Below are 11,909 nucleotides of genomic sequence, written 5' to 3' on the forward strand. Positions count from 1 at the left end.
ACGTATGTGCCAGAACTGTGGAAAATTAATGCTTCCCAGGATTTAACATAATTTTCTCTAATTGGTTATCACTGTTCAGTGCCTACTTAGTGTTAATCAAATAAATTCTTAATAGTTTTTACAGCAGGCCAGTTTGGAGGAACGACCTGCTTGCAGAGCAATGTTCGTTATTTAAATATTGATCATTTATTTGGGTTTTGAAGGTATTTCCTCTTTTTCTGAGCTCATTTTCCCAGTTTGAAGTCTGGATTGTGTCAGAACGTTGTCCAAACCATGATTGTGTTTTCATTACCTTGTGCTTTATTACTCAAATTTGGGGTTTTTTTATGTTTGAGAGGAAACAAGCAGCTACAACAAAGTCGGGATCTTTCCATTGAGGAGAGAATATACTTTTAAGAGTTTCCGGGGGGTTTTTTTGTTTTCTTTTGTTGTTTTTTTTTTTTTTTTCAAAATCTTCTACAGTCGGAGAAAAGACACTGCTTTTTGCTAACCTTGCAGATTCTGCATCTTACTGACACACTAAGGAGGGGATTGTTTCCCCTCCTCCCATCAGCCTCAGCTTACATGTCATGCTGAATATCAGGGCTTGTTACTCAGGCCTGTGAGATGAAGACTTGTGGTAATACACATTGATTCGGCGTAGCTGTTATAAACAAAAAAACTCGCACACACAAGAATACAGGGAAAGCTCTTTAAATCCTCATTGATCTTCACAGGCTGAGAGCCATCCAGTTTGTTTTCATTATTAAAGTAATGCTGGCCTTCGCGGAGTTTACCGATCTTTCGTTGCCTTGGTATGATTCCAAAAGTGTCAAGGTGGATGCCGCCTGTACTTTTTCTCACGCTGTTAGAATTACTTTGAAGCCCTTCTTGTGCTCATCTTCCTCTTCTCTTCACAAATTTGGGAGCTGTGAGGGATAGAAACAACTGGGTGAGGCTTTCGAGAGGAATTTCTCGCTGGAATACACTGCAGCGAGCTGACCCCCTTAGAGATTTCTCCTGTCTTGGCAGGAATGCTCTCTGTGAGTCTTTCTTTTTTTTTTTTTTTGGATTGTTGGGAGTGATACTTGTAGTAGAACACGCTGACATTCCTCATGAATCTTTACATAAATCATTTCACGGTTGACTGCCTGCTACAGATGCGCTTTGTTTTAGCTGTCAACATCGCGGATGCTTTTTTGAAACAGGTGGTGTCTGCAGTTGCCGATTAATATACAATATCCCTACTTATGAAGACATGACACCAAGGCAAGCTGCAGGAGAGGGTACACACTGTCAGCATACAGCTTCACATTTTGAACCTTATTGTTCTAAACATCCTCAAGCATGTGCTTTTTTGACATCTAATCACTGTTGACCTAAGAATACCCTTGACGTTTGTGTATGCTCTGCATAATTCATAGTTCATATTCCGTGCTAAGCCTGTCATGAATCGGGCACCCTGTGAAGGATTGCCTCAGACTTGTGCTATTGAAAACAGTTAATCCACTGTGGATGGATATGTAAATATAAGGATGTGTGGCTATGTGCTGCTGGAACACTCCTGATTGTTGAGGATAAACCAATGTGCATTTGTTGTGGGTGATAGTGTGGGAGAGCGAGAGAAAAGGGAAGGTTACCATAAGCATTAAGACCTGTCTCATCCTTTGAGTACATAATCCCTTTAGTGAATACGCACAACATACATAAAAACAGCAAAATTATTCCAGTATATGAGCCTACGCTGAATGCACATCACTGTTGTGCAGCGTGGCCAGAACTTACGTTTTTCTGTCTCATGCCATGCTTATAAAGAGATCTGCGAAAATGAATTCCCATGAATCTATTTAGAGTCTCTTATCAATGACGTGCAGATGTTAGTCAGGTTCATACCATTTTTGTTATCATATTTCTTTATCAAAAAAAAAAGCCAAAAGTGCATAAAACTACAGGAAATGAAAGGAAAGAATCAAGAAATGTGGCAGTCAGTCAGGGGGCATCCCTAGACAGAGAGCTGCAGCAAACAAGTGATGTATTATCAAATCAGTTGCCTAAAATGTACTAAGAGGACTATATGAACTCCTGCTCACCACTGCTTTACTGTGTGATGATACAGTTATTTTAAAGATTCATTTAGCAAAATTTGTAATGTCATTTTTTTAGATGTAAAACTCATTGTGTGCATTTTAAAATACTAAATAATCCAACTTAAACCATATAATGGTGATAATTCATAAAGACCTTCACTGAGCCTGATATATCTTGATTCTTGCCGAGCATTGCATTAACACTTGAATTGCTGCATGTGCACTGTGGCTATTCAACATTGACCTGTGCACTGTGAAGTCCTATTTCTTGTTATCGTCTATCTAAATTATTCAGTTGCCAGAATAGAAGTTAAAATGTTTGTCCTGACCCCCAGTCAGTATCTTCAGTAAAGCACCAGGTGTTGAAGTGCAAGTCCGTTAATGCAGAGACATGAGTTTTGTCTTCTACAAACTGAGAGTTAATGCAGAGACATGAGTTTTGTCTTCTACAAACTGAGAGTTAATGCAGAGACATGAGTTTTGTCTTCTACAAACTGAGAGTTAATGCAGAGACATGAGTTTTGTCTTCTACAAACTGATTTGGGTATCTGAACTAGCTGACGACAGACAGATCAGGATCTTGATATTTTTTATCTGCTGTATGTTTGTGACTAAGATTGCTGACTTTTTGTGTCTATTTATCATCCTCAGGAGAAATTACTGCAAAGGTATTGTTATAATAACACCCCCCCCAACTACCCATAAGGCTTAGAGCTTGTGCTGTTTATGGCTTCTTTTCTCTTTTTTTTGCCATTTTTTCTAATTTGGGAGAGTTAACAACAACTGGTGTTCTGATGGGAATTGGGAATTGGGAATTGTCCACGGTTGCCTTTCACTTTGTAATCATTCATTGTTAGTATGTGTATTGGCAACATTTTAAAATCCTGTTACTAAACTTTGGCAGAATTTTACACTGTGGCACCCCTATTACCAGCTAATTCAGCATCCACCTTGTGTCCTGTCTCTTAATCTGAGCTCTTTCCAGTCAGTGGGGATATTGATTCATCTTATCTGTTGCTCTCTCACTTTCTCTCTCTCTTTTTTTCTGCTTCTCTGATAAAGTCCTCCTGTGCTTCTTTGTTGAATGAACCAATAGTTCTGTTCTAAAATGGCCAGTCTGGTAGTTGCTGGTGTGTGTTTCGCCTTATAGTGCTGTAGCTGAGGTTTTAAAGGAAAAGAAGAAAAAAGAAATGGGAAGAAATAAAAAGACAAAAAACATGAACTGTAGGACATGTGTCTGACACTTGGCACTTTTTCCTCCAGTCTATGATCAACTCACACACGTCCACTAACTCGTATTAACCAGAGCTGGTAAAAGGGCTCTGATCAGCAAAGAAGTTGCTGCACATCATGTTAAACCAGCCTTTCCTAAGCTGGGGGTTCCCGATACGCATTGTGGCCCTAAGAACATTTCAGTCTAAATTTATGGGGGGAAAAAAAATATTTTTAATGCAAAGATTAATCTGTGGAATTAATGTGTTCATATTTTTTACATAAACAACAAGTTGATGAGTTGTGCCTAATTAAATACAAATTTGGCAATATTTCAGCGAGAGATGATTTTGGGCTTATGGATGCTGTGTAACATCTGTGAAGATAATCCACCAAAAACACCAACTTGTTTTATCTTTGTGGTCATTGCTTAGAAAGGGAACCACTATCACATGCTAGCTAATGTAGCCAAGTCCTGCCTCCTGCCTCCTGCCTCCTGCCTCCTGCCTCGTTGCCTTTGCTCCAAACCTTTGAGAGTGTGCGATTCATGCATGAAGAGAGTCAGAGAAGTTTAGGGGAGGGACAAATGTCCATTCTACAGATGACTAAAAAGTTTTATTTTTCTTCTTTTCTTCACTTGGCTGCAACCAGGTTGTGAAGGAGATTTTAAGCAATATGGTAATAAAAAAAATGCAACTTGTAAAAATTCAACCATATATAATTCTGCAGCTTTGCATCACTTCTTCACAGTGATATCAGGTCTTAAACATTACATGCTACAGAGCAGTAAGTCAACTGGAATATTACAGGACATTTGATGCCACTCAAGTAGCACCTAAATAAAAAGAAATCCCATCCACGTTAGGAAGAGGAAAACAATGGAGACACTCAGATTTAAGCTTCTGCAACATGGAAACGCACACTTTGTTGAAAAGTAAGCACAGACTTTAATCAAATCTGGGAAAAATTTACTTTAACAAGGTCATTTATAAGGAGTTAGAAGAAGTTTTTGTTCTGTTTTGATTTTTACAAATAGTCTGTAAGCGATCAAAGTTTAGATCTATTATTAAATCTTTTTCTTTTCTTAAACAGTCGCCTGTAGAGAATGTCAAGGTTTTAAGGTGATATATCTTCTTCTGGCAAAACATGGACCTCAACCAGCCTTTTATATCAGTGCATGTATGTACTAGGCTACATATGCACACATTTAGATAACCTGCTAAAAGTTTCTCACTTTAAGAAATGTAAAGAATGATATTCATAAAGATAAGTTCCAGTTGTTAAAGAAGGATCTGAAAATTAAATGAAACAAACAATTTTCTCTCATTTAGTTGAATCCAGTATTTGAATATGTTTGATCCTGTCTGTTTGTTTTGTGGGAAAAAGAAATGTAAAAAATACAAAAAAAAAAAAAAAAAAAAAAAAAAAAAGCTAAAAGCTAAAAGCAATACTTAAAACATATCTCAACTATAGCTGAGCTGTTTGCTGAAGTGGACATGCTGAGCTTGATGAGATACTGGTTTTCATAGATTAGGAAAGTTTTAACATTTTAAAATGCAAAATGACTTTCATTTCCTGGAGGCAAAGATAAATGGCTAATTATTACAAGGCATGTTAAAAAAAATCACTTTTGAATAAAGAAGACCCAATTCAGCAATGATTTCCCTAACTAAGACAACAGAAAAAGATTGTACAAAAGCTCATATTATTTATAGTATACTGTGCTGTTGAAGTGTTTTCTCTGTTTTCGTTGTGTTCTCCTCAAGTCATTAAAATATTTTAAATCCCTGACATTAAAATTTTGTTAAATGCTTCAATTTCTGTATATTATGTAAATAGAATTGAGTTCCTGAGCCCCAGCCTTTCAGTCGTTACACAGTCTTTATTTTGATGGTTTATTTCTCTAATAAACGGCATGCATAGAAGGTAGTTAGAGAGCAGCAGGGCTTTGCAAACCTATAAGCCATGGACTGATCCCTGACACATCCAGACAGAGATTTGCAGCCATCTGGCCAGATGAGACAGTTGGATAGGCACATTTTCTCTCTCTCTCTCTGCCTCTTGGTCGTGACTCAATCCTCAGGCATACACACACACACACACACACACACACACACACACACACACATATATATATATATATATACACACAGCAACTCAGCTGGTTCTGAGGGGTTCTGTCATCGAAGGTTGCCAGGGAGCTCTGGTGGTCACAGATAGTGACCTAGCCTACAGCTGTGGTGCTTCGCTCGAAGCTGTATATTTAGATTCCAAAATTCAAGGCCACAGATTGGCCACAGAAAGAAGGCCAGACATCCAGGGAAGAATCATGGGACTCGGTTTATTGGAAAAGGAGAAATCAGCGACACCGAGGTAAAAAGCTATAAAAAAGAGGACTCAGTACAGCCTGCAGCTTTCAATAAGGTTGAAAAGGGTTACTTTAACCTGTGATCTACCATCTGGCCACAAATTTCTGATCAAAACAAAACCAAAATCCAGTATTTCACAATCTTATACCTTGACTATGTTAATGTGCAACACTGACATGAAGATCTATCAGCATCCATCCAACATCCAACATCCTTGTGATGTTTAACTGATAATTAATTAATCACCATTCATCAACTCAAAGTTCCAGTATACAATATTAAACCATTACTGCAGCAGCAAAACCTGACTGGTTTTATGAATATGTAACAGTGTTGTGGCTGTTCTTACCAGATCGTGTTGCCTCCATCCCTCCGTGTGTCTCATCTTTCTAGTTAACAAGCTCCTCGTTTTGATGTTCATGCGAGTGCTCATGCAATAACTCTTTTGTAGTGAGCACACTTCAAGGTTTTTCTCTATTGAATAATGCTCTTTTCTCAGTTACAAGGTATCCAGTAAGAAGAGGGCATTCTATCTGAGTCAATACAGCCCTGTTTTAATGGGATAGAATAATCTATTAGCTATTTGCAGGGTTCCAGATGTGGTTTCACTTTTGATTTTGGCTTATTGGCATCAGACCAGTTTTCTAAGGTCTCATAATACGTGCTTAATAACAAGCTACATGGAATAATTGTATTTTTATCAGAATTTCAGCCCCTTAAATTATATGTAATTGGTGTCGTGCTTGATCACGTGCTTGTAGCTGATGCAATAGTTTGTTTATATTACTGCTTATGTTTTTAATGAACATAAATCATGGTGACTGTAATTGAAATAATGATTTTAATGACTTCAGTTAAGGATTAACCAATGTTCTATCCATGGTGACAGAAACGATAATGACACTATAATGTTACACAAATTTACAAAATGTCAAATATAATCTGTATTTGTGTTGCAACTGAAAGCGTTCACATGGCAAAATAATTAGTAGGATTTCAGTGTTGTATTAAATGTTTCTGTCCTGCTAAAATACAAGTGTTTTCAGAACAATTTTACCATATGTGTATTTGAGAACATACACATCATTGATCACAAAACTAAATTGCTGAAATTAATTTCTCATTACTTTGCACAGAGCTGCAAAGAATGAATTACTGTAAGCATATAGCTTCTATGCCAAAGATTTAATGAAATATTATGACAAAGATATAAAGGAAAATGTTGATAAGCTTTTAGTTACTGCAAAAAAGTTTAGTCCTGGGTCAGAAATATCCCATAATGTTTGAGGCCATTGGCAGTGTGTCTCCGAGCAGCAGAAACACACTAATAGGTTCTGTTTTTTCTATCAGCAGAAACACAAGGATACACTCTGACATTATGAGAACAGAAGTTGCGTGACCAAAGGACATATTTTTGCCTGGTTAACATTGAATGTGTTATGTGTTCTACTCCTTATAGCACTAAATATTTCATATCATGCGCCGCAGTCTTAATAATGCAAGTAGTTTAATGTAGATCACTAATAAAACAAATCTTCTGCCCAGTGACGCTTGGCGCACGCTATTCCAATAAAGCCCCACTAATACGTTTCTACCTCTAAACCAGCATATATACTTTGTGCAGCAGAAAGATAAACACTGATGATCTTTGCTCAGTCTGCACATTAATTCCATTCTATCTCCCACCTCGTGAGTATCTAATAACTTTTAAATTGAAGCTCTGTCTCCAGCCTTCATCCGTCTTCTTCATGTCAAGTCTTTTCATTTCGTTCTCATGATGATATCGCCCGTGTTGCTTCCCACACATGCAGATAACTTGCCTTTCCCTCTTGGCACCGGCTCACCCTGTGTGTTGAAAATAGCTGAAGCTAGAACACAAGTTGTGCAACATTGATTTGAAATTCAATCTAGACAGCTACCTTAGGGCCCTAGGCCAACTCTCAGATCTCTCTCCGGTACCACAGTTGGGAGAAAATGAATGGGAGGGGGGGGCAGCAGACTTGGAGTTGGAAATGCACAAAAACTGCATACATACCCACAGAGTTAGTGAGTTTCTATTTGCAGGTATAAACACACCTGTGTACACACAACACTTTGGTGGTCTTCTCTCGCTGACACTCCAGTGTGTGGTGCCACCTGCACATAGGCACACTGACACAAATCACCAGACTGAAGAGTTTTTTATCTTTCAGTCTTTTATTCCAGTACTCTATACCTCTACCTGTCTGTCACCTTGAGAGTTACTGTGACTGCTCCTCAGCCTGTTATTTACCTGTTATTTACCAAGGGTATCATGAGTATAAAACCCTTAAAAGATGCCTTGTTGACTAATATCACACTGAGTTAGCCCCACAACTCAGGAGAGATTTCTTAAAATACGAGGAAAAATGCACGACTTAAACAAAATCTGCTAATGAGCAGTAAGCTGTTATGCATATAAGGGGAAAAATGAAGAGAAATAAGTTGAGATGGGAAGAAAAAAGGATAAGCAACAGTGATTAGATGCAGCAGCAGGCATGGATGCAAATGACGAATAAGTAATAGCAAGCAGGGAGAGAGGAGGAGGAGAGGATTTGATGGATACTTGATAATTGGTGTTAAGTGGGGTCAGACTGTGTGAGGAGATTTGATTTGGTTGCAGTAAACAAACAACTGATAAATTGATGCAGGTTGGATGAAAGTAAACAAGGTCTAACACTCTTAAACCTTTCCCTTAATTATTAGAGCAGTGTGCTCTAATGAATGTAATACATAAAACCGATAATGACTCGGCCATGTCCTCTCATCCGCTGGGTGGAAAACAAGAACATGGGACTTATAGGTAACGTAATAATTATTCCATTTTTTGTCGTTGTTAAATTAAAGTGTGATGAAGACAATTTAATGCAAAAATTTCCTAACCAACGTGTCATTGCAGCACCAAGTTAATGGGAGTGAAAAACACAGTTATTCCAATTATTCATGTGAATGAATTGGTATGATACTCCAGAGACAAAGTTATAGAAATCTGTCAACTGAAGGCTCCGTGAAGTGTTAAAGTAGGTGACAGGGTGCATATTTCAGTGGTTTTTAGGAATATAATTTTGAGATTACTCATTTACTTTTATCCCAAGGATCAATGAGCAGAATTAGACTTTTTACTGAGGTATTTGTTTATACATTAGAAAACATATAGTTGTCACAATATTTAACAGAGTCACACAGCCCTGCAGCCCTGGTGATGAAAGAACTGACATGATGATGTCAAACAAAATAATTCTGTTTGTCATCTGGCTTATATGTGAGTATGTAAAAACATATTTAAACCTTTGCTTTAGTAGCAGGATGCAATCAGTCAGATAGCAAGTCTTTGCATTTGTCTGTATTTACCTGTAGCTCTTGTCTGTTGATGGTGGGACTGAATTTTACCTGATTGCGTTCATCACTTTCACAACCACTAATGTCACCTGGCAAGGAAAAGCGAACAGTGTGATGTTTTATCTCGATCCTACGAGCACAGGGGGAGGCAGCTGCTTATTTCCTCCCACTGGTTTAATTCCAAAGGGTGACCTGAAGGTGGTTTGCACGTCGGTTTTCTCTCATTGGGTTTGTCTCTGCTGCCCTCTCTCTGTCATCAGCAGGTTTCATCAGATTGGAAAGAGAAAGAGAGAGAAAAGGTGTGTGTGTGTGTGTGTGTGTGTGTGTGTGTGTGTGTGTGTGTGTGTGTGTGTGTGTGTGTGTGTGTGTGCAGAGAGTGGGGCACAGCTGTTCTGCTGTTCTCCCCCCCTTCTCTCTCCCTTTTCTTCCTCTAATGTAACCCTCCACTGTGCAGGTCTAAGCTCATGAAAGAGCATTTAAAGTGCCAAGTCAGCGCAAACTTACACATAGGCAAGCAGTTTAGCTTCATCACTTCACACACACATACACACACATATATAGAGATTCTGCTGAACTACATACAGTATGTCTGCTGCAGCCTAATCACAGTCTACTTTAGATAAAGGCCCTTTTTTTTATCAAGGACACTCACTGAAAAGGAGTGCGTCAGAGCATTACTGTGAAGAGAATTTTGTACGTGGTTTATGTGTGCGTGTGTGTGTGTGTAATTGCATGTGTGTGTGTGTAATTGTGTGTGTGAAGGAGGGGGATGTCTTATTTGTGTTTGTGTTTTCTTTTAATGGGTTTTCACACCACTACATTCAAAATTCTACTGAGCTTCCCCATAGCAGGAAATTGCATTTTACATCATGGTGACCATGGCAACCAAATCTGCAGTGTCTGTCAGTCAGATTTATGAGCCAAATTTTGCACAAGAGGAAGTAAAATTCAAAGAAATGATATATGGTCAAAAAACTTGGAGGGAAATATGTCAAAATGGCAAAGTTATTGTCGAGAGATGGAAAAGAATTAGAAATTTAGAATTATTTTAATGTGATTTGTAAAAACTTTTAAAAAATAAATAAGGGAGACAGTTTATTCAGCTTCTTCTCCATCTTCACAATATCCTTTATCTCGCTGCCATAACCGCTCATGATGAAAAAGCTATTAGTCCCCTCCTCTCTCTGGGTGGTAAAGAAGGGATCACAAAGGCAGCAATTGATTTATGAGTAAATGGCTCCTTCCTTTACAAGTAAAGTAATAGGAGGGCAGGCCATTTTCTGTTTTTCAGTGGTTTGGCTTTTCAGGGAAATAAATGTGAAAAAGGAGATAAAATAATGCTGCTCTCCACTCTGAAGTTCAGTTGACACTAAGGTGGAGGAGGAATTGAGGAAAGGAAGGAGGGCTGAGCAGGAAAGTACAGAAGCTCTCTGTGTGCACGCAGAGCTGTTACACTGCGGGTAATTGGCAGGTGTGTCTACATATGTGTCGGCAAGATAAAGAAAAGCAAGTGAGAAAAAGTGAAAAGACATCCTGCTGTCAGACAGGTGAGCAGACAGTCAAAAGGCAAGTCAGAGAGACCGACACAAAGAGGCTTCTAGCATTTCCTGACTCAGATCCATGGCTTGGTTGGCAAAGATCCACATCTCCTGAATTCCTGAATGCGTGAGTGAAGTGGGGGGGGGGGTTGTGCTGCAGGATTTGATCAAGAATCTAAGCCAGATTCCCTTCAGCAGACTTGTCCACACAGGCTTTTGGTCGCATGCGTCAGCTCCTGTGTTAGAAAGTGAAGCAGACGCTGAGATTAGTTTCACCCTGTAGGGAATAAAAATATCGGACGGAGATGCACAGGATTTGCACAGACAAGAACACGAATGTTTTTAATCAAAAGGCTGCAAGATTGAAAATGTCACACATTATTTAAAGGCCCAATTGTTTTTTATTTATACCACAGGTTTCATGATTTTAAGATCAGATAATCACATTTTCAGCTTACATTACATTTTATTCCCGTCATTCTTATCTTTTCTGGTTCAGGAATGTTAAATGTAGAACATGATTGCAAAGTGTTCATACTTTCAAAAAGACAGCAGTAGCTTTGTTCAAGAATAATCCTGCTGATATTCAACGGAAGCAACCACTATCTTTCAGGCAGACACGGGAGCAGGAAACGCCGCCTGACTTCTTCTACTTCTCTGATTTTGAGAGGCACAACGCTGAGATTGCTGCCTTTCACTTGGACAGGTGAGTTTTATAGTCTTTTCTGATTCCTGAAATCATCCTTCACAGACGGTGCCAGGAGAAACATCCAGTGATGTTGAGGATTATGAAACGGCACAACACTTTAACCCCATCCAGAGGTAGTCTGCAATGGATTTGAGCTTTGAAATTTGAATGGGATTACATACACGAAGGATTAGATAACACACTTAGAGAAGGGATCGTTTTGTTCGCTTGCTGCTGTGTATATTGATTTCAACATGATCCTTTGACTCCGAGGATTTCTGCAGACAAAAACGAAACGCGTATTATGGTCAAATATGATAAAGAAGAGGATGATAAATGGAGTACAGCACATTTTAGGGTCTGTTGAGGGTGTGATTGATTTTGAGATGCTGGCAAACACATAGTCTTGCTTTTATTTGACGTAACTCTGCCATGTGCTTTATGGGAAGGAAAAGTGCTCAAAGACAGGCCAGTATCACCACAACATGGTTACAGAACTGCACACAGATTCCTGTGATAAGACATAGTTTGATCTCAACTTGGCTGCACCATGAGGCATTCTGGAGTTTGTTTTATCGTCCAGCTGTAGAGCTGGGGCTCCAGATGTCTGTTGCTATTGTTATTTTGTTACTTCTTTCAGGAGGAGGAGGTAGGATCTCTGCTTTCTTGTAATTTCTTC

At 38.8% G+C, this 11,909-nt stretch overlaps 1 protein-coding gene across 1 annotated transcript in view; it reads left to right on the forward strand.

Annotated features, from left to right (window-relative positions):
* fam20ca (FAM20C golgi associated secretory pathway kinase a) overlaps nt 1-11,909 on the forward strand; it is a gene marked incomplete at both ends in the record, with an annotated part of 35,869 nt that overhangs the window by 17,843 nt on the left and 6,117 nt on the right. The window contains one exon of the mRNA XM_079252233.1: nt 11,156-11,248. Coding sequence (XP_079108359.1) covers nt 11,156-11,248 — 93 coding nt within the window. The remainder of the gene's footprint in view (nt 1-11,155; nt 11,249-11,909) is intronic.

Source organism: Telmatherina bonti, assembly GCF_933228915.1.
Source record: "Telmatherina bonti genome assembly, chromosome: 14".
Lineage (NCBI taxonomy): Eukaryota > Metazoa > Chordata > Actinopteri > Atheriniformes > Telmatherinidae > Telmatherina > Telmatherina bonti.